General features: G+C 45.0%; 1 protein-coding gene across 1 annotated transcript in view; it reads right to left on the minus strand.

Moving 5' to 3' along the window:
• hydin (HYDIN axonemal central pair apparatus protein) overlaps positions 1-24,316 on the minus strand; it is a gene marked incomplete at both ends in the record, with an annotated part of 178,481 nt that overhangs the window by 38,681 nt on the left and 115,484 nt on the right. Inside the window, 14 exon segments of the mRNA XM_083764015.1 lie at positions 1,041-1,204; positions 1,997-2,254; positions 11,859-12,004; positions 13,542-13,784; positions 14,521-14,629; positions 15,056-15,251; positions 16,384-16,538; positions 17,306-17,538; positions 17,852-18,113; positions 18,958-19,066; positions 20,788-20,946; positions 21,708-21,790; positions 22,986-23,154; positions 23,611-23,710. Coding sequence (XP_083620141.1) covers positions 1,041-1,204; positions 1,997-2,254; positions 11,859-12,004; positions 13,542-13,784; positions 14,521-14,629; positions 15,056-15,251; positions 16,384-16,538; positions 17,306-17,538; positions 17,852-18,113; positions 18,958-19,066; positions 20,788-20,946; positions 21,708-21,790; positions 22,986-23,154; positions 23,611-23,710 — 2,386 coding nt within the window.

The raw sequence follows: 24,316 nt of genomic DNA on the forward strand, positions 1-24,316 counted from the left end.
CTGGGGGTCTATTAGAGTAATGTTAACTCCATACTAAACACCTGGGGGTCTATTAGAGTAATGTTAACTCCATACTAAACACCTGGGGGTCTATTAGAGTAATGTTAACTCCATACTAAACACCTGGGGGTCTGTTAGAGTAATGTTAACTCCATACTAAACACCTGGGGGTCTATTAGAGTAATGTTAACTCCATACTAAACACCTGGGGGTCTATTAGAGTGATGTTAACTCCATACTAAACACCTGGGGGTCTATTAGAGTAATGTTAACTCCATACTAAACACCTGGGGGTCTATTAGAGTAACTGTTGTTTGCTGTGTATGCAATGTAAAAATGCCCAAGTCACACAAAGTGAGTTAGGCGGCAACGTAAAAATGCTCAAATCACACAAGTGACTTAGGCAGATCATCATTTTTGAAGATAGTGAGCTTTGTGATTGGCTGAGGACATAGGCGCTGATCCAGGACGATGCAGCAGCCCCAGGAGAGCACCTGTAGGCAGAAATCTCAATTTCGCCAAAAAATGACTTAGGCATTTATCCTATGAGGCTAACGATATACGGAAATCTTGTAAATGCAGCGAGCGCAAAAAACAGGGTGAAGTTTCTTCATGACTCTCGTATGAATACGAGAGTCATGAACCATGGCTAGGGCTGTCAAGGCCAGAAAGTCGTTTTTTGCCACTCAGTAGGCATTCCTGCATAACTTCCGGGTTTGATGCTGATGTCACGCGCATACCCTCTATTGTTTTGTGCTCATTTTTCTCCTGTGAGATGGTAAATGGTAGGGAATATTTTTAGGAATATTGTTTGTGTGAAATTTTATGTTGAAATATTAAAGTACCTCAAATTTCCATATTGTTGTATAGTTTAATATAGCAGTCTAAATAGTCTGTACCTCTGACAGTATACAAATGGAATCAAATGAACCCTAACCATTTGGTTCCATTTAGTATACTGTGAGAGTTAAGGGGAGACCTTGAAATGTAAACGTTTAGAGAAACGCTGTTCTACGGTGAAGCATGCAGAGCCGACTCACCGGTGCAGCCTGGTCTGGTACAGCATGGTGTCTCTGAAGGCGATGGGTTCAGTCGTGTCACAGCTGAACTTGGCGTAGTCGCACCGGGCGCTGACACGCAGCTCCAGCTCCCTCTGCGAGCCCTCCACCACGCTGCAGGGCGGCTCAGGGTCCGTCGTTATCAGCTACATACGCACACGCATGTAGTGATGGAAGAAGAGCTCACATGTTTTACTTAACCCATTTAGACCTACGTTTGTTTTCTGGTGGTTCTCAAACTATTTCATGTCAAGGAACCCCCAAAATTATTATTATTATTAATTATTATAATGTATAATAAATTAATAATACATAATTTAATTATTATTATGTAACAAATAGGCATCCGACCCCTATCTGAAAATATGTTGTTCCAGGGACCCCCCCAGAAGCAAAGATTTGAGTGAAAAATGTTCACTCTGAAAGAATATATATTCCAAATGTGTGCCACATTTTCACGATTTTTCAAAAATAGCTAAAGGACAACACAATGCCAAAACACCACCAAAAGGGGATTCCCGCCCAAAATGGGTTAAGTAATGCTTGATTTTGATTGGATTCTTGGATTTGATTTATTTGAAAAGCATTGCAATTTCGAGGATTACACAAGAACGTCCTCGAGACTTATTTCCACGTACTGACGTGACGTCCTATGTCAGTGTCATGTGATGTCTCCACGATTGTCACGCAATTTCACCGTAACACTGCCATACTGGAGTGGCCAAGATTTTAGGTGTTGGAATTCAGCTCAGGGGTTCATGTTGTTCAGAAAACACGCACGCACGCACGCACGCACGCACGCACGCACACACACACACACACACACACACACACACACACACACACACACACACACACACACACACACACACACACACACACACACACACACACACACACACACACACACACACACACACACACACACACACACACACCTTGCTGTTAGCAGGTTGCGCTTGTGGGGGCGGGGCTCCAGCAGCCTGTGGGGGCGGGGCTCCAGCAGCCTGTGTGGAGGCGGTCACCCATTGGACGGTCCTCTGCCGGTCGTCCCAGTCGGCCACGTGCTCCGTCGCCTGCTCAAACTCCACCTGGCACAGCTTGCACCTCATTGGCTCTTTCGCCAATGTCACCGGCTGATTGGAGGAGAAGGTGACGCTCACTTCCTTTGAGCAGCCGGCGTGGAGGTGTCCCACCTGCAGGAGGAGAAAGAAAGAAAGAAAGAAAGAAAGAAAGAAAGAAAGAAAGAAAGAAAGAAAGAAAGAAAGAAAGAAAGAAAGAAAGAAAGAAAGAAGGAATTATTGAACACTAAACAGTAAAAATGCAGAAGAGATGTTTCAAGCCTGATGCGATGAATGAGGTCACCGGATGATGTCATCATCAGGTCCAACTTAACCCGTTCTGGGCGAGAAACCCCTTTTGGTGTTTAAAGCATTGTGTCATGCTTTAGCTTTTGAAAAATAGCAGATCTACAAGCTCGTAGCGCGGCACCGAGTGCCGCGCTACGAGCTTGTAGGTCTGCTATTTTTGAAAAATCGGGAAAATGTGGCCCAAATGTTTGAATATGTTCTTTCAGAGCGAGCGTTTTGAACTCAAATGTCCTGGGGGGGTCCCTGGAACAACACATTTTCAGATGGGGGGCAGCCGTCAATGACAGATATTTCTGGGGGTCCTTGACATGAAAATGTTTGAGTGGAATCGTCCTCAGGTCTAAATGGGTTAAGTCATAATTATAACTAGTCAAATCTAACCCGATCGGACTCTCTCTCCAATTCACCCGGGGACGTCCGCCTTGGTGGGAACAGAATTTATGTTGGTTGAAATCAAGAGATATTCTGGAACCAGTCTTGGTTTGACCCAATCCAGACCAAGGTTATAATAGTTAAAGGACCACTTCACCACTTTTCAACCTATCTTCATATAATAGGTCCTCACTAATAATCATGATAAAATGGCACGATTTGTTTCTACTCAGTCTGTGTCTCATAGAGGGCTGTGGGCAGTTTAGAAACCGTCTTCCAGTGACATCATCATTAGGCGGATTATTTTTTTAAACAAGATTTTTTTACAAAAATGTTTAGATTTTCATTACCGTGAGAACGATGGCTTCCATTTTCGGATTGCAACTTTTCAGGACTAGAAAGCCTGCAGGGAGAGCGCATGCGCAGGATGTCGGAGTAGACGCACGTTTCACCACTCCCATCAAACACAGTTTATTTTCCTATTTTAGCCCTATATATCGTTCATCAAAAGTTATTTTTTCGTGAGTAAATCGAAGCCTCTAACATAGCCGACATGTCGGGAACGGGGAAAAAGAGAAGCAGACACCCCAACGTGAGTGAGAAGCCGGCGGGTGACGACGACAACACAGCCGCCATGACTACTACGCCGGTTGCGGCCCGTTCAGGTCCTGTGACTATGGCCCAAATAGCTGCATTGCTAGAGTCTAGCCTAGACCAACACAGAGAAGCACTCGCGGGGGACATTAAAGCAGCGTTTACCACCCTGGAGAAGAAAATAGACAGTATGAAAGCCACTGTGGTCGACCAAGGCAAGAGCATAAGGAGTCTCGAAACAAATGCCGAGACGATTGCACAACGTTTTGAGCAGCTTGAAGCGGCTAATGCTAAGCTACTACAGGACAACCAATGGATGAAGACAAAGCTGTCCAGTCTAGAGGGACATAGCAGGAGGTCCAATGTCCGCGTTGTGGAGCTACCAGAATCGTTGGGGGAGGGGACACGTCCAACAACCTTTTTCTCTCAAATGTTTATGGATGTTCTGGGAGCGGATGTGTTGCCAAAACCCCCTGAGCTGTGCAGAGCTCATCGCACCGGTGCTGCTACACCCGGCTCCAAGGATAGGCCTCGCACCGTCCTCGTCTGCTTTCATCATTTCCAACTCAAGGAGCTGGTAATGCGGGAGGCACGTAAGCGTGGCTCCTTGGAATACAACGGCCACAAAATAAGATTCTACGAGGATTTTACAGCGGACGTGCTGCAGCAACGCGGAGAATACAAAACCCAGATGGCTGTTCTCTACAAAATGGGTCTCCGTCCGTCTCTATTGTTCCCTGCAAGACTACGCATAAGCCTCCCAGGCGGTGAGAAGAAGTGGCTTCATTCCCCCCTGGTGGCCACAAGCTTCATCCAGAACTACAGAAAGGACTCCGGTCGTGGTGGCTCTGCATCTGACGATTAATCACATATCACTGCCGTTTGTTTGGGACTATCGGGGCGCGCCGGAACACTGGGTCTTGACGTGAGTAGATCGAGAGTATTCTGGTAGACTGATCGCGCATATACATGCGCCCCACCTCTGATGGACATCATATTTGTTAGCCTCTTTATTTCATTGTATTTGTTCTCTCTTTTTCTTTCGTGGACTCTTGTTGTTGCTGTCTTATAGTATGTATGCATGTGTCCTTGTGTATGCTTGCACTTCTGTATGTGTGTGTGTGTGTGTGTGTGTGTGTGTGTGTGTGTGGCTGTGCGTGTGTGTGACTGTGTGTGTGTGTGTGTGCGTGTGTGTGTACAGTATGTGCGTGTGTGTATGTATATATTTTGTACTGATAGATATTTTTATTTTTACATCATCTTCTCAATCGTTGTGTATTATTATTATTACTATTTTCCCATCTATGAACCTCCTACCATACTGTTTATTTATTTTATTCTCTTCAATGCCAATTGGTCTCCACTGGGCGGCGACATAGATCAATGTTAAAACCTTCACTGAAGATGTTTGACTGAATCTAATTAGGCCTGATGTGTGTGTGCACTGGGTTGTACATGCATGCTGTAATTGTGTCAATATTTTGCTATTCGTTTTATATCTTTTTTTTTATATGTATCTACAAGGTATACTCTATCGAAGGTATGTGTGTGTGTGTGTTCATCTTTCTTATTTTTTTATTTATTTTTATAATTTTATCGTTTATTTCAGGTTAATGATACTATCACTGGCAATTTTGGCAGATAAATGATGCCATTTGTACTTGGGGTTGCTGGTGTGTGGGCTCGGTCGGTCAGATGGCTTTCAACCTAATAACTAAACGCCCTTCTTTTTCTTTTGTTTGTTCTCTGATAGATTAGGTTATCAGTATACTTAATCACTACTTATCTTTATATATTATTATCTATTACCTTAGGATCGAATAGAGCGTTTATTGGAGCTATTGATTGGGCTGATATTATTGCTATCGTGCGTTGGCCCTGTTGTCTGGTTGTCCTGATGGTTCTCAATCATTATTTGATGCCTGTGTCTGTCCTTCGGGCGGGTTCAATTTGCCTCAACTCATTATCGAGTCTGACGAGTTTTGTTGTCAGTATTTTTAGTTTCTTTATCTTGTTACAAGTGACAAACTTATCTCCCTTGCAGGAGGCTTTGATTTGATTTAATTCGTCTCAATTCGTTGATTGACAGACTGACAGGTTTTGCTGTTGGGTGGTTTTGGTTTCTCTTTATTTTATTATTTATTCCTTGCTATCAAGCTTTTGGCTTCCTTATAGGAAGCCTATAGGATTTCGGTTAAACTCATTGATTTATTTGATCTGGATACACTTAATATAGGGATAATATAATGTTTAATGTTTGTGGGTTATGGTGAAAGTAGTTAGAGAGTGGTCTATCCTGAATGGCCTCCACAGGACCGGAAGGGGTCCTTTTGAGTTTGTTTTTTCAGGGGTTTTTGAGTTTGGAAAGGGGTGGGTGGGGGGTGGGAGTGGGTGGCTTTGAGGGAAACGTGGCTGGGCCCAACAACAATGTTTTTGATTTAGTCTTTTATTTAATGTTTTCTCTTTTTCATGGTATTAGCTTGGCTCCTGTATCGACCTTTACATTGACTTGTAATTTTTCGCACCGTTACTCATTGTGTATGTATGGCACTGTTGAGAGATCTGCACACCCTTATAACACTACACTATGACTGACACAAATTTAAGAGGAAATGCAGTCAGGTTCTTTTCCTGGAATGTTGGAGGTATAAATGGAACTGTTAAACGAGCTAAGGTTTTCGACCACATCAAGAAATTTAAAGCTGACATTACATTTCTACAAGAAACCCATTTACATACTGCGGATCAAATAAGGCTTTCTAGACCATGGATTGGTCAGATTTTTCATTCCAAATTTGACACCAAAACACGTGGGACAGCTATATTGATTAATAAGAATGTACAGTTTACTTCTACTGACGTTGTCTCAGACTCGTCTGGTCGCTTTGTCATTGTAACCGGCTCATTATATCAGACCCCTGTTGTTCTTGTTAACGTATATGCACCTAATTGGGATGATGTTGTCTTTATGAAAAGATTTCTGTCTAGTCTACCTAATTTGAACACCCACCACCTGATACTGGCCGGTGATCTGAATTGTTTTATAGACAATCTTCTTGACAGGTCTAGTACCAGAGTAGCCGTGCCCTCAAAGATGTCTAAAACCTTTTCTACCTTTATGAACCAGTGTGGCTGCATCGATCCATGGAGATTTCTACACCCAACGGTAAAAAAGTTTTCTTTTTTTAGTCATGTCCACCATTCGTACACACGCATAGACTATTTCTTCCTTGATAGGGTTTTGCTGCCGTCCCTGGTCTCAGCAGACTACTCTGCTATAACCGTCTCTGACCATGCCCCTGTAATCCTCGATCTAACCTTTAGGTCTAGGCCCAAGGAGGCTCGGGTTTGGAGGTTGGATGTTTCTCTACTCTCGTCTGATGAGTTTTGCAGTACTATCTCACAAGCTATAGACGTCTTCCTTATGACTAACAAGAACAGTGAAACTTCACCCTCATTACTATGGGAGACATTAAAGGCAAATATCAGGGGAGTAATAATTTCGTATACGGCACATGCCAACAAGCTTCGTCTCGTTAGACAAAGAGAACTGTTAGCTCTTATCACTGATATTGACTATCATTATGCCATTGGTCCGACCCCTGAGCTTTACAAGGACAGAGTTGCGTACCAGACAGAATACAACCTTTTAACAACTAGGGATGCAGAGCGGCTTCTCCTCAGATCTCGTGGTACTTTGTATGAGCATGGGGACAAAGCGGGGCGTCTTCTCGCCCACCAGTTAAAGAGTAGATCGGCCTCACAATCAATTTCCCAGATTCGTGACAGTTCAGAATCACTGACTACAGATCCCAAATTAATAAATGACACTTTTAAGACATTTTACTCCCAACTCTATACGTCCCAGGCGCCGGAGGACAACTCGACTATGCTAGAGTTTTTCTCAAAACAAACTATTCCCAAGATTTCCTCAGAGGATTGTCGTGGTCTAGATCGACCTCTGGCGCTTGGAGAGATTATATCAGCTATCCGGCTGATGCAAAGTGGAAAGTCTCCGGGCCCTGACGGCTTTTCGGTAGAATTTTTTAAGAAATTCACAGACCAGCTGGCTCCTCTGCTCCTAGAAATGTTTGAGGACTCGTTACAAGAGGGTGTGCTACCACCGACCCTTACACAGGCATCCATTTCTCTACTTCTTAAAAAGGATAAAGATCCCACTTGCTGCTCTTCGTATCGTCCAATTTCACTTCTCAATGTGGATGTAAAAATATTGGCTAAAGTGCTAGCGGGTAGACTGGAAACGGTTCTTCCCACGGTAATATCTGAAGATCAGACGGGCTTCATAAAAAATCGCCACTCTTTTGCTAATGTCCGTAGACTACTGAGCATCGTCAACTCCCCTAGTTCAGAGATCGAACCGGAAGTGGTAATCTCACTGGACGCGGAAAAGGCCTTTGACAGGGTAGAATTAAGGTACTTGTTCCTCACTCTAGAGAGGTTTGGCTTTGGGGAAAGGATCCTGTCATGGATACGCTTGCTTTACACTAACCCGCAGGCCTGTGTCGCAACAAACAACTGTCGATCAACATTTTTTCCACTCACACGTGGGACACGCCAGGGATGCCCCTTATCCCCTTTGCTGTTTGCCGCTGCCATTGAGCCATTGTCCATAGCGTTAAAAGCTGAAACTCTGTTTTCTGGGGTGAGGAGAGGGGGTATTGAGCACAGAGTGTCCCTCTATGCGGACGACTTGTTACTCTACATATCTGACCCTGTTCCCAGTATTCCACACATTTTATCCCTTCTTGACACATTTGGAAGCTTCTCTGGTTACAAACTAAATTTACAAAAAAGTGAGTGTTTCCCGATTAATGAACTGGCCCGTGATGTTTCCCAGTCTCTCCAATCTTTCCATGTGGCAAACAATGGCTTCAAATATTTGGGTATAAATATAACCCAGTCTTTTGGCTCTCTTCTTGAACAAAATTTCACTGCATTGACAACCAGGGTTAAGACTGACCTCCAGAGGTGGAATGCTCTGCCTCTTTCCCTGGCTGGCAGAGTACAGACTGTTAAAATGAACATATTACCTAGGTACTTGTATCTTTTCCAATGTCTCCCAATATTCCTCCCAAAATCGTTTTTTACTAAATTAGACTCTATGATTTCATCCTTTATTTGGGAAGGTAAAACCCCAAGAATCAGATTGCCTTTACTGCAGAGAATTAGAGCTGAGGGTGGACTGAGCCTTCCAAACTTCAGGTATTATTATTGGGCTGCTAACATTCACAAAATAATTCTCTGGTTGAGTGAGCCTGAAGACTGCTGGTGTAGGCTTGAGGCTGGTTCTTGCATTTCGTCCTCGCTTGAAGCATTGGTGTGTAGTCCTGTACCTTTTGTGCCGTCAAAATACAGTACAAACCCGATTGTTGTCTCAACACTTAAGGTTTGGGGACAGATTAGGAAGGAGTTTGGTTGGTCATTGCTCACCATGTCAGCACCCATCTGCAATAATCATCTTTTTTTACCTGCTAAAATGGACTCTGGGTTTGCTGCATGGGGAAGAGAAGGTCTGATTTACTTCCGAGACTTGTATATAGATGGCCAATTTGCAGAATTCGGAGATTTGTGTGCAACTTATGACCTGCGACAATCTGACCGGTTTAGATATTTTCAGGTTCGACACTTTGTTAAAACCCACTCTCCAACATTCCCGCAGTTACCTATGCGGTCGGGTGTGGAGGTCTTTATGCCTGCAGCAAGCCTAGCTAGAGGTGTTGTTTCTTGTCTCTACGAGACTATCCCCCGCAGAGACCCGGGTTTGGATAAGATCAGGGCAGGCTGGGAGGCCGAATTGGAGATCGCATTTTCAGATGAGTGGTGGGAGCAGGCAACGGAGAGGGTTAATTCTTCTTCTTCCTGTGCTAGGCTTAGCCTCATTCAGTTTAAAGTTCTCCACAGAACTCATTACAGTAAAGCAAGGTTATCTAAAATATATCCGGGCATGACGGATAGTTGCGATAGATGCTCACAATCACCAGGGAATCTGTCCCACATGTTCTGGTCTTGTCCCAAATTGATCCCATTCTGGAAATCTTTCTTTGACATAATTTCTGAAGTGCTGGAGACGACCATTTTGCCTTGCCCCCAAATTGCAATTTTTGGAATCCCGGAGGAGGATGTAGTTTTACCCAGAAAGCAACTTAATGTTATTGCCTTCGCCTCATTAATCGCCCGCAGGAGGATACTTTTACAGTGGAAGGCTAAGTCCCCTCCCTCGGCTAAATCATGGTTGATTGATGTTATGTCCTTTCTGCAACTTGAAAAGATCAAATTCACAATTCGAGGGTCCTCTGACAAATTTTACAACCATTGGCAACCTTTAATATCGTATGTAGGCAGTTTAGAATCACTTTCACCTGACTGAAGACACGTGGTGTGGGTGTGCGGATCTCTACTTGGTGCAGTGTATATATATAGCATAATATATCGGAAATCATTACACATGAGAGTCGAGAAATGAGCCAATTAAGCTTTTATTTTTCTTGTTTTTTATTTTTATTTTTTTTTATTTTTAATATTACTTTGTTTTATTTGATTTACCTATTTGTGTTATTGTTAATGTTATTTTTACCCCCCATTTGAAATTGTTCACTAATCATAACCATATGATCCCTCTCTTTATATCTTAGTGTCTTGTCTACCTTTTGGTTTTATACCTGTGTATATACTGTTTGTTATGTGTGTTGTTCTGTACTCAACCCAATGATTTTATACCTGTGTTTATATGTTGTTTGTATGTCTGGCCTCGTGGGGAGGGATGGTGGGTGGGGATGACTGGGAGGGGAGTTGTGGGAGAAAATGTAAAAAGAAACAAAGAGTCATATTCTCTGTCTGTGAAACCTCTGAAATCTTTCTCTTTGAATAAAATTTACTTAGAAAGCCTGCAGTTTCTACTAGATTGTATTCACCATCAATGATGTCACTGGAAGACGGTTTCTGAACTGCCCACAGCCCTCTTATGAGACACAGACAGAGTAGAAGAAAATCGTGCCATTTTATCATGATTATTAGTGAGGACCTATTATATGAAGATAGGTTGAAAAGTGGTGAAGTGGTCCTTTAACTAAAACGAACAAAAAAACGAAAACTGGAATTAACAAAACATTTTAGTTAACTGAAACTAATAACTAAAAATAAATTAAAAAACGATAACTAAACTGAAACTGTATTGTGTGTCCTCAAAATGAACTAAAACTAACTGAAATTATAGACAAAATACCCTTCGTTTTAGTTTTTATCAATATTTATATGCCAGACGTCACTAATTGGTCCAGGTCCTGACCGCGCTCACTGGGATACAGTAAAACAATCGGATGGGCCTTGCAAACGGGGAGCAATAAAACGTGCTTATAGTTCATTTGCGGTGCGACAACGCAAGCGTATTTACGTGAGCGCGGTCCCGTGAATTTATTGTGCGCGTGCTCATTACGTGCACTCCTGGATTCTGTTTAGCTTTGTTTTTACGCTTGCGTTGTTGCGCCCCTCTTCAACAGACCTGGAGGAGACCTGTGTTGATCCAGACCCTCTTCAACAGACCTGGAGGAGACCTGTGTTGATCCAGACCCTCTTCAACAGACCTGGAGGAGACCTGCGTTGATCCAGACCCTCTTCAACAGACCTGGAGGAGACCTGTGTTGATCCAGACCCTCTTCAACAGACCTGGAGGAGACCTGTGTTGATCCAGACCCTCTTCAACAGACCTGGAGGAGACCTGTGTTGATCCAGACCCTCTTCAACAGACCTGGAGGAGACCTGCGTTGATCCAGACCCTCTTCAACAGACCTGGAGGAGACCTGTGTTGATCCAGACCCTCTTCAACAGACCTGGAGGAGACCTGTGTTGATCCAGACCCTCTTCAACAGACCTGGAGGAGACCTGTGTTGATCCAGACCCTCTTCAACAGACCTGGAGGAGACCTGTGTTGATCCAGACCCTCTTCAACAGACCTGGAGGAGACCTGTGTTGATCCAGACCCTCTTCAACAGACCTGGAGGAGACCTGTGTTGATCCAGACCCTCTTCAACAGACCTGGAGGAGACCTGTGTTGATCCAGGCCAACAACGCCTGCGTTCCTCGCTTCACGCTTGCAAGGCCCTTGAGTTAATTTGAGCCACGGACCACCATTTGATGGAGTTTAGCAACTCAGACCCAAAAGTAAAGAATATTTGGTTATCGTTGGATAAGATTTTGTCCACATGAATGCCATGCTGTATTGATGTCGGCACCATTAGGAGAGATAACAGGCAAACGTTGATCAAAATCACAATTCTTCTACATTCTCTAATTGTGTAGACTTCTTGTAAAATAAGTAATGCAGACGTGTAACAATAATTTAACTCTTGAGAGCGTACAGTGAAACCAAATGCTCTCAAGGGTTAAAGATGTAATACAGGACCACTGGTGGTCCCCGGACCACTGGTTGAGAAACCACTGCTCTAACCTGTGGAGAGAAGGAGACGTGAGCTCCCCCCGCAGGCCACTCGAAGCGCAGCACCTGGCCGCTGCTGTGGTTGGTCATGGTGAAGCTCTCCTGGTGGCGCCGGCCCACTTGACAGTCGGCAAAGTTCAGCACCGCGTCGTGAGCACCTGCACGGGCCAAAGACACCGGCTTAATGGTGGCAGAAAAGAGCTAGAGCAGCAAGGAGAAAATATTACCATAATTGATACAAGAGAGAAATAAACAAAACACCAAAGATTGTGTCGAATGTGGGACTTTTTGGTAGTTGTTTCCTACTTTAGATGACTTCATCACGAGGGATAAGACAAAATGGAGCTGGGACCACATGCACACAGTCAGGTAGAAGCCTAGAAGGCTCCCTTAGACCAGGGGTTCTCAACCTGTGGGTCGTTGGGGGGGGGGGGGGGGGGGTCTCTTCCTGGAATATGCATCACAAAGTAGCTCTTTAACGGAGCTGAGTGCTGCCTGGGGAACTGTATGTGTGATGAAGAAACGTCATGCTGAAAACGAGCTCCTAGTAATTATGCAGCAGGGAATACTTGGCTGGTGTTCTCCCTAATAGGCCAGCAGGGCCAATATTTACTGATTAGTGAAGAGGCCATGATTGGCTTCAGGGGGGCAGGAATCATACATAATAACTAAAGCCACATGTTCTCCATCCTTTGGCTGCAGGGGGGCAGGAATCATACCTAATAACTAAAGCCACATGTTCTCCATCCTTTACAAAAATTAAGGAAGAAGAAACATTTCTATCTCTCTCTGAATTGTTCAATTTCTAATGAAGAGTTGAGGTAACTTCCACCAATAACACCATACAACTGAGATCACACAACCCATCAACCTCCCAAATCTCTCTCTCCTTCCCACTGGGCTGACTCCCCCCCACCCCACCCCACCCTCCTCCTGCACCCTCTCCATGAGGACGCCAATGGAAACAAGCCAAACAATAGTCTTTCTTGGATTCATCCTTTTAAGATTTTGTTTCGCGTTTTTGCCTTTTATCGATAGGGTACAGTAATTAGACAGGAAAGGGGGAGAGAGATGGGGGAAGACATGCAGCAAAGGCCGACAGGCTAGGGACTCGAACCCGCGACACGCAGCCAGGCTGGATTACCGGCCTGGATTCATCCTTTTAAGCAGACCTTATATGGTACCGTCCCTACCTGTGCTGGTCCATGCAAAATGTTAATGAAGTATCCAATCAATAAACATACATTCATCATCTCATCCCGGGCAATCATAATTTGCGTCCTCACTTTTGTCTTCAATGTTTGTGTTTACACAATGTTTGTGTTTACACAAACACTCAAAGCTGGCCATTCACTGTCAATGGTCCCCCTGTGGTTGTTGGAGACATTACATCTAGCAGTGTTCACGCCTTCAAGAAGAGGCTGAACAAACACCTCCTCAGTATGTGACTGTAATCCCACAAAGCTCAAGGACTGTCATTCATCCAACATTCAGTTTAGACATACTGTACGCCCGACAGAGTAGCTGCAGGTCATTGATAGGCTCTTTGAATGTATTTTTCTCATAGCCTGTATCTGCTTAAGCTTAAAAAAAAAAGAAAAAATGGCATTCAATGTTTGTGTTAGGACAATGTTTGTGTTTACACAAACCCTCAAAGTTGGACATATGAAAAATAAAATAAAACTCCTCTCCTACCCTCTTCGGTGTCCCCCTCCTCCTCCTCCTCAGCCCCAGCTCTACTGACGTTGTCCAGGGAGATGATGTCCTGGTAGGCCTCGGCAGACAGCAGTACGACCGTACCGTTGTACTGGTTGTCCTTCACCTGCACGCTCATCCTCACCGAGGCCCTGAGGGGCCGCTCGGAGCGGAAGCCCACCTCGAAGCCCAGCTGCTGGCCCGCGCTCAGCGCGAACGACGCCCTGTGCACCCACTGACGCTCTGGAGGGTGAGAGGTGTCACCAAAGAGCACATCATTATGATGTGCAATGTTTCTTCTGTTTGTGTGTGCTGGTGTCGTTTTTGGAGTTTAATTTTGATAATTTAGAGTCACATTTGAACTGTGCAAGCTGCTCCCCTCTTATAGCTTCGGTGAACCTTGTTCAGTGCAATAATAATACCTGAGATCAGTGGTGTCCTTTAAAGATGTCCTAAAACATGATCATCAGGTACTATGATTATACTGTACTAGGAGGAAGATTGTTTTCAAAAAGGTGTACAGAAAGAGTTACAATTATTCTATATGGCCACACCCACCAGTTCATATACCTGGTTTTCACCACCCACCTGAACTTAAGCCTTGCCTACAGCTGGGTTAGGATGTCACAAAAAAATCTATTTTCGATTGGGCCTTTTGACTCAAGACATATTTGAATATTCTAATCACACCTGGTCTATTAGAGTAATGTTAACTCCATAGACATACAAAACAGAAAAGGTACAGAAAACACGGCACTCCATCTTTAACTGTGCTGTGTGCTGAGGATGGAGCTGCATAAGGCGTTACCTGACTCAGTGGTGTCCTTTAACTGTGTGCTGAGGACGGAGCTGCATAAGGCGTTACCTGACTCAGTGGTGTCCTTTAACTGTGTGCTGAGGATGGAGCTGCATAAGGCGTTACCTGACTCAGTGGTGTCCTTTAACTGTGTGCTGAGGATGGAGCTGCATAAGGCTTTACCTGACTCAGTGGTGTCCTTTAACTGTGTGCTGAGGATGGAGCTGCAGGAGTTGCCCACAGCAGCCTTCAGGGTGAAAACTCCTTGTTTATCCAGCATGTCCATCTGGACCTACAGAAAAAAACAAAAGCAGGATTGAATTGTTCATTCCAGTGGTTCCTCATGAAAGGCGTGTATTTAATGGTCTAGATTACATCACTGTTTCCCAAACAGTGGGTCAGGACCTGAGCTGGTACGAGACAACAGAACATGTAACGGGACAGACATTGAACCTGAGCTGGAACGACTCCAGACAACAGAACATGTAACGGGACAGACATTGAACCTGAGCTGGAACGACTCCAGACAACAGAACATGTAACGGGACAGACATTGAACCTGAGCTGGAACGACTCCAGACAACAGAACATGTAACAGGACAGACATTGAACCTGAGCTGGAACGACTCCAGACAACAGAACATGTAACAGGACAGACATTGAACCTGAGCCGGTACGACTCCAGACAACAGAACATGTAACGGGACATTCATTAGACCTGGGCCGGTACGTTGCCGTCGTTCCTCAGCACCAGGGGCGCGGTGCGCCGGCTGCCGACCAGCAGCCGTCCGAACCGCAGCACGTGTTCTCCCTGGGCGTTCCTCAGGGCCGGACGCACCACACACGCACTGGGCAGGTTGCCCTCTCCCGTCAGGTCAAAGGTCAATATCCTGTTCTTCACCACGGGCAGCGTGCTGGTTCCAAGAGAGAGAGAGAGGACAGCAGAGGGACAGACGTCAGAGAGAGAGAGAGAGAGGGAGAGAGAGAGAGAGATACAGTACAGAGAGAGAGAGAGAGAGAGAGAGAGAGAGAGAGAGAGAGAGATACAGTACAGAGAGAGAGAGAGAGACAGAGAGAGAGAGAGAGAGAGGGGCGGCGGTGGCTCAGGGGTAGAGTGCCTGGGTGGTAACCGTAAGGTTGCCAGTTCGAACCCGGGCTCCCCCAGAGTTACTGTCGAAGTGTCCTTGAGCAAGACACTGAACCCCTAATTGCTCCTGATGTGCTAGTTGGTGCCTTGCATGGTTTCCACTGCCATCGGTGTATGAATGGGTGAATGTAATGCACAATCTCTGTAAAGTGCCTTGGATAAAGGCGCTATATAAATGCACCATTTACCATTTACCATTTAGAGAGAAAGCATAGCAACATAGCACTACTGAAATAATTAAACGTGTGGTAACCTGAAAGTGACACGCACGCACACAGTACGTCTAACGCCACACGTTGACGCAGAAACCTGTGGCCTGTAGAATGAATCTGTTACCATAGGTGTCTCACAGGAGTTTCATAATCCTAGGGTCACCTCATTCGACAGGGCACGTGTTTTCCGACTCCGTGGTGGCATTGTGTAGGAGCGTGGTGCGTGGAATTCTCTCAATTTATCGATATACCTCCAGTGAGGTCTCAAACACAGTGAATAGTATCTACCTGGTGGCCCCTCCAGTGAGGTCTCAAACACAGTGAATAGTATCTACCTGGTGGCCCCCTCCAGTGAGGTCTCAAACACAGTGAATAGTATCTACCTGGTGGCCCCTCCAGTGAGGCCTCAAACACAGTGAATAGTATCTACCTGGTGGCCCCTGGCCCCTCCAGTGAGGTCTCAAACACAGTGAATAGTATCTACCTGGTGGCCCCTCCAGTGAGGCCTCAAACACAGTGAATAGTATCTACCTGGTGGCCCCTGGCCCCTCCAGTGAGGCCTCAAACACAGTGAATAGTATCTACCTGGTGGCCCCTGGCCCCTCCAGTGAGGTCTCAAACACAGTGAATAGTATCTACCTGGTGGGCCCCTCCAGTGAGGTCTCAAACACAGTGAATAGTATCTACCTGGTGGCCCCTGGCCCCTCCAGTGAGGCCTCAAACACAGCGTGGTGGAGCTGCATGGTCTGGGGTGTGAAGGTGACCACTGCAAAGGCGTGCGACTGGCTAGGAATGGTCAGTCTCGCCGGAGACAGATCAAACACTTCCAGACTGCGGGACGACTGTGGAGAAGAACGGACAACTTTAAAAAGCTGCTACCCCTAAAGAACCCCTTTTGGTGTTTTAAGCATTACGTTATACTTTAGCTATTGAAAAATAGCAGATCTACAAGCTCATAGCGCGCCACCGAGTGGCGCGCTACGAGCTTGTAGGTCTGCTATTTTTGAAAAATCGTAAAAATGTGGCGCAAATCTTTAAATATATATTCTTTCAAAGTGAATGTTTTTAACTCGGGTCTAAATGGGTTATACCCACCGGTAGGATAACAGCCCCGAAGCCAAACAATGTGACTGCATTGGATAATATCTCATGAATCTCTCTGTCTAATGGATGATTTGTACTGGTGTGTCTCACACAGAAAATAGCTGTTCTACGAGGTCCAGCTTGTAGATCTTTTATTTTCAGTGCGAGACACGGTGTGCAACCATCTATGCATGCATTAAGACCTGGAATGCATCTCTGTCACCTTAGCTTTTAACCACTTTTAACCATTATTTTTTAAACGAATTAAGCTAATGAAAAATAGCAGATCTACAAGCTGGTAGATCTGCTATTTTTAGAAAAGGTTTTAACTCAAATCTTTGCTTCTGGCGGTCCCTGGCACAAAACATTTTCAGATGGCGGTCGGTGGCCGAATACATATCATTTTGGGGGTCCTTGACATGAACATTGTTGAGCACCACTGATACGTTTTTCAGAAAACTGTCAGGACTTAGAAGACATTTTGTAGAATCTGGTCTCAGGTCTTAGTTAATGGCTTACGCCCTACCTTTGTATTGAGCGGCTTGATGGCGAGGCTGAGCAGGCAGGGCACCTTGCCACTGTTGGTGAGCTTGAAGCGGGCCTGGGCCGAGCGACCCACCAGAACATTGTTGAAGATGAACCGGTTGTCGTCCAGAGCGTAGATACCTTCGGCGCCGCAGAACTCCTCCGAGGACAGCAGGCTGCTACTACGACACAGACGGTGTTCCTCAAAGATAGAGCCGAGGTCTCCCCCAATCCCTGGAGAAGCAGAGAGAGAGAGATTTGTTTTTTAATTTTAAAGAAAGAATGTTTTAAACATATATATTAATGTTATACTATCTGTAAACAATTGTAAGTATTGCCTTTGTTAAATGATACAATGATTGTCTGTGTCGGACGGACCCCAGGAAGACTAGCTTTTGTCAAGGCAAAAGCTAATGGGGATCCTAATAAACAATAAACAATAAAATCTTAGTGTTTGCCAATTATTTGGGGGCCCACTCGCAGCCCACGTGTTCAATACGTGAGAATAACTTGACACAGCAGTAAAGCACTACACACACACACACACCTGGCACGCAGACTTCAGCCACCAGTCTGTAGGGCATGCCCCCCGGCTGGTCCTTTGGGTCCCGGTCACTGATGTCCACGGACAGACACTCGCTCCAGTCGCCCACCTGCTCCGCCCCACAGTCCACGGTCACCACCTGGTGAGCCCCCGGGAGCAGGGTCCCCGCGCAGGGCCACACCGTGAACACGCCCACAGTGAGGCGAACCTGGGAGATGGGGGGATGGATGAGGGCAGGGGGAGTTTGGACAGCGTCTGGACGGCGTCACACATTCGCCCCGCTTCATGCTTTGACGCCATCCAAACGCGACACAACGCAAACGCACTCAGTTGAGCCCCGGCCTTATCTGGCAAAATGCTTGACCGATCGACGATACGCGTCCGAATCACATATCACATACAAATGCGACAAATCATAATTGTTTTACCAATCTTCACCAAATTGGGTACACATATATATATATATCAGGAGTCACGTGACAATGAGCGACAAACTGCTTTTTGATATTCTAAACTGTTTGCCTGTGGGATTTTGATCTTGAAAGACATGCTGAGTGCTCCTTACTAGTTAAGGGGCCAAGCCCAAAGGGGCTTTGGTCCCTTATTGTAGTTTTTTTTTCTTCTTCTCCTTCCACCAAAAATAGCAGTTCTGGCTTAATCGTGCAGTCAGTTTTTGCGAAACTTGGCAATATGGTAGAGGGCTATGCCAAATGGTGTGGACGGGATATGAACAGCTGCAATACCGCTGGGTGACCTAAAGTGGCACTGTTGAGCAGCCTAAAAGGACCATTCACACTGAGCACTATAACTGGCTGCAGCCAGCCAGTGGTGTTGTACTGTTGTTGAGCAGCCTGCACCACTCAGTTCACACAGGTGTGATCTATGAAAATGTCTTCTGCCCCTAATACAGTACATGAATGCAGAGTCACATGTTTATGGAACTTTTCAGTATGGTAGAGGATCATGCCAAATAGCACTGAAACCAGTCTTACTCCAATTGGCCAGGTTTTTACCCCGGCATAATCTGTGCCATTTGGCTGTTTATGCAGTAAATGATGCGTTCGCATAAACACATTTTTCTGGTGGGTCTAAAAAAACGTGTCTCTCACCTGCGACGTGACACCTGTGTCCTTCTGAGTGGCCTCCATGCGCCTCCCAGCAGGAAGCTGTTTGGCTGAATGGCTCTCACGAGGCCCGCGCTTTACTGGACCTGAAGCTCTGAGACAGACAAGGAGCAAGGTGATAATTAACCCATTCTGACCTGAGATCAGATTCATACGAGGTTTCCGCCGGACACACACTGGTCTGATTAACCCATTCTGACCTGAGATCAGATTCTAAAAATGTCAGTCGCTCTTCGATTTTTCAAAAATAGCAGACCTACAAGCTCGTATCGCGCCACTCGGTGGCGCGATATGAGCTTGTAGATCTGCTATTTTTAAATAGCTAAAGCATAACATGATGCCGACACCAAAATGGGTGCCCGTTCAGAATGGGTTAAGACATATTGTTGTTTTGACATACCTTACTAATGACAGTTTGGGGATGGAATTGAGTTTGATAGCGAAATGGCACCTCAAACCCACGTACACAAAATTGGACTACTTGTGTGATAGTAAATGGGTTTATATATGAATATATATCCAAGCCAGTACATCGTATTAGTCAAGCAGCATTATCCTTCTTTTTGGACCCCCTCGAAAATGAGATGTTACATCTCAAGGTGTTTTTCTTAATAAAGAAACTTGAATCACCATCATCATCGGACATTATCGGCAGAAACCTGATCGTGATACTTTTAATGTATAAAGGTATGTATAGTATAGTGTATAATGTATAATAATGTGTCCATGACTGATGAAGTGATTCGATCTAACTCACATTATGGGAAAGTAAGTATCAGCCCTGATGAATGTGTATGGGCTGTATTGCACATTGTGGTGGAAAAGGTACTCCCAATTTTGACTTTATAGGCTTAAATGTTGTCTATAGCCTACTACCTAGTACCTTTAACTCCACATTTGGAGTACTCTTTCCACCGCTGTACAATGTTTTTCCATTTCTGAGTAAAATGGCTTTCAAAATAAGACGTTTAACATTGCAGTGAACGGTGGCGGTTCTGGAGTATAAATTCAGCCTCCAGATGGCGGTGTTGGCGGTGAATGAGTTTAAGTACAGTACTTGAGTAAAATGTACTTAGTTTACATTCCACCACTGGTGTTGTGTGTAAAGGTGTCCTACCCTGACCTCCCAGGTGGTGCAGGTGTGTGACATGGTGTTGTACTTAAAGGTGTCCTACCCTGGCCTCCCAGGTGGTGCAGGTGTGTGACATGGTGTTGTACTTAAAGGTGTCCTACCCTGACCTCCCAGGTGGTGCAGGTGTGTGACATGGTGTTGTACTTAAAGGTGTCCTACCCTGACCTCCCAGGTGGTACAGGTGTGTGACATGGTGTTGTACTTAAAGGTGTCCTACCCTGACCTCCCAGGTGGTGCAGGTGTGTGACATGGTGTTGTACTTAAAGGTGTCCTACCCTGACCTCCCAGGTGGTGCAGGTGTGTGACATAGTGTTGTACTTAAAGGTGTCCTACCCTGACCTCCCAGGTGGTGCAGGTGTGTGACATGGTGTTGTACTTAAAGGTGTCCTACCCTGGCCTCCCAGGTGGTGCAGGTGTGTGACATGGTGTTGTACTTAAAGGTGTCCTACCCTGACCTCCCAGGTGGTGCAGGCGTGTGACATGGTGTTGTACTTAAAGGTGTCCTACCCTGGCCTCCCAGGTGGTGCAGGTGTGTGACATGGTGTTGTACTTAAAGGTGTCCTATACCCTGACCTCCCAGGTGGTGCAGGTGTGTGACATGGTGTTGTACTTAAAGGTGTCCTACCCTGACCTCCCAGGTGGTGCAGGTGTGTGACATGGTGTTGTACTTAAAGGTGTCCTACCCTGGCCTCCCAGGTGGTGCAGGCGTGTGTTTGATCAAGCGGCAGATGCTGAAGCGGCTTTCAAAGTCTCCCGTGTTCTCGACGGTAAACGTCTGTGTCCTCCTGCAGCCGTAGACCACTGGACCAAAGCTGAGGCCACTCGTAGGTGTGATCTTGTACCTAATAGGAGGCAGATATAGTCGAGCATTATTGGCCATATTAGATTAGTACTGTAGGTTATGACTCATGAGATGATAAATCATAAGTGATGAGACCTTTTAGAAGGCACAAGGCCCCGTCCACACGTAGCCGGTTATTTGTTTAACCCGTTCTGACCTGAGATCAGATTAAAAGAATGTCTTCTACATCCTGACAGTTTTCTGAAAAAGCTATGTTTCTATGTCAGTCGTTCTTCGATTTTTCAAAAATAGCAGACCTACAAGCTCGTAGCGTGCCACTCGGTGGCGCGCTATGAGCTTGTAGATCCCGCCCAAAATGGGTTAAAAAAAACTATTTTCCCGTTAGACAAGACAAACACAGATTTGTGCCACTTTAGCTACATTGTCGCTTGGACGATATCTTTTTTTAACCCATTCTGACCTGAGATCAGATTAAAAAAATGTCTATTACATCCTGACAGTTTCATTATTAACAGGGCTGTGTAGACGCAGAGATTTGCAAAAACAAAAACGGAAAAGATCTGTTTAAAAATAACCGCCTACATGTGGACAAAGCCTAAGTCTTTGCGTTGATTGATCGAGACACAAAGAGAGAGGATGTTCACATCGATTCAAATCAAACATTTGAATGACAATTATTTTATCTATACAAAATGTTCTCATTTGAATGAGGGACACATTACAATCTACATATAGGCTACTAATACTACAAAAACTGGTGTCAGTAATGCCATATTGATCCCCAAAACAACATGTGCTGACCTGGAGAAGACTGACTGGATGGAAACCTTGACTGGAATGATGGCTATGGTCTCTCCTTTCTCCCTGATGCTCGGCTCAATCACCTGCAGAATGTTTGAACACAAGCTCATACAGTAGTACAGGCATGCAGGGATTCAACACAAACAAACGGCACTTGATGGGACACAAAAATGGGACTTATGAATAAAGAAAGACATCAACTTTTTTTTCTTCCTTTCTGTGCCACAAGGTGGCAGTAAACCCTGCCAGGGTATTTTTTCCTCTATTTGGTCGTCTTCATTTCCGGTTTCTGGAGACCACCATTGTAATGATCGGCTATTATCCCATTCTGACCTGAGATCAGATTCATACGAGGTTTCCACTGGACACACGCTGGTCTGACGAACCCATTCTGACCTGAGATCAGATTCTAAAAATGTCAGTCGTTCTTTGATTTTTTTCAAAAATAGCAGACCTACAAGCTCGTATCGCGCCACTCGGTGGCGCGATATGAGCTTGTAGATCTGCTATTTTTCAATAGCTAAAGCATAACATGATGCCAACACCAAAATGGGTGCCCGGTCAGAATGGGTTATTAACGTTAGCTCACGCCGTTTACCTTTCGCCAGAAACGTTAACATGTCGGGAGCGACGCGGTACAAAATCACAAATGCCATCCGAACCTCGGATGCATCAGAAAAACCACGGACAACACTCGTAGTTTCAGAGATGAAAATCCTACTTTGACTGGTAAAGGGGCGGGGGGGACGAATACGTAGCTGGCAGATAACGTCCCATACACTGGCGTATTCGAATGTTTTGGACTGGTAATGGATATAGATTCAATGGCAAAATGTAACGATGCGTGGTGACCGTGTATGCCCTTTTCTCTCCCTGATTTTGGGGCGGGAACCTTTTGGTGTTTTAAGGATTCTGTTCTACTTTAGGTATTGAAAAATAGCAGATCTACAAGCTCACCGAGCACCAAGTGGCTCCGAGCTTGTAGGTCTGCTATTTTTGAAAAGTCGTGAAAATGTGGCGCAGATCTTTGAATATATATTTCAGAGCGAACATTTTTTACTAAAATATTGGTTTCTGGGGGGTCCCTGGAACTACATATTTTGAGATGGGGGTCCGTGGCCCAATAGAGATAATTCTGGGGGTCCTTGACATAAAAAAGGTTGAGCACCACTGACATAGAAACATAGGTTTTTCAGAAAGATTTAGAAGCCTTTTTTTATCGACCTCAGTCCAAAATGGGTTAAAACATTGACCATCAGCAACATAATAAATTCAAACCTGGCACTGCAGAACAGGCTGATCTTTGAGCGAGACCTCCTTGTGGTGCTTGAAGAGAACCTGCACTGCCGTGGACCTCTCTGTGGGCATCAGGGTGCCGTGGTTGGGCGTAACGGTGAAGATGGAGGCCCAGTTTGGCTGAGACAGGTCTGTTCGCTCTAACGTGAATCTGGTGCAGAACAAAATATCCAGTCAAAAATCAGACAAATCAGATCGAACTGATCGGTGCAGTATGTGTGTGTGTGTGTGTGTGTGTGTGTGTGTGTGTGTGTGTGTGTGTGTGTGTGTGTGTCAAGCGCTCGCCCCTGGACCAGACCCATTTGTGGGTCCTGCAGGGTCACATTTTTCATGGATCCCTTAATTATAATTTCAAAACATTAAAAAAAAAACATTCACAAAAAGTATTTTCATGGATAAAAAACACAATTAAAACTTTTTTTCAGTAATTTCATGAAGAAATCAAAGACAAACCATTCTCTCCTTTGGGTTATGACTCAGCTAAAAGGTTTGGGAATCACTGATCCATCTATGGTATGGTAAGTAACATCTTATGTTTAATTAATTTAATGCTTATTCACTGTGGATACAGGTGCATCATGTTATTGGTGCAGGAGTTCCAACTCACTTGTAAGCTATTTCATATTTGCCTTTGTTCTTCAGGTTGACAAACCGCTTCACTTCTTCAGACACCTTGGTGGTTCCAAAGTCCAGGCCGCCGTTCGCTCCTGCATGGGTCAGGAGGAATTTAAATGACATGCAGCTCCAAATATTACCCTTACTTTGTTAGATTTCATACAGTACACATTTTATAATGTGTGCGTGTGCGTGTGTGTGTGTGTGTGTGTGTGTGTGTGTGTGTGTGTGTGTGTGTGTGTGTGTGTGTGTGTGTGTGTGTGTGTGTGTGTGTGTGTGTGTGCGCGTGTGTGTGTGTGTGTCTTTCTGACCACTGGCATAATGCCCAACGTCAGCTTCTTAAGTCTGCCTTTGCGGCAGATTCTGCCAATGCTTTTCAATGGGAACGGAGCGGTAAAGAGGTTAAAACCCTCTGCTCAAAGAAAAATGAAGCCTTTAAGAGTGATGAGTTTGAGCATGCTGTGAGAAAAGCTAAAGCCAAATATAATGACATGACCGTGCATATAAGTCTGCAAGCCAAACTACGTGCCAACGACACCAAGGGCGTTTGGCAAGGGATGCAAATCATCACAGGGCTTAAAGGCAGCCGCCGAGCTCCCTGATAGATTGAACGAATTCTATTGTAGATTCGACATGCCCAGAGATGTCCATCCCAGTGAAGCAGCACTTAGTATAGATTCTCACCTTCTGCAGGATGC

Source organism: Protomyctophum parallelum, assembly GCF_964188405.1.
Source record: "Protomyctophum parallelum genome assembly, chromosome: 4".
NCBI lineage: Eukaryota > Metazoa > Chordata > Actinopteri > Myctophiformes > Myctophidae > Protomyctophum > Protomyctophum parallelum.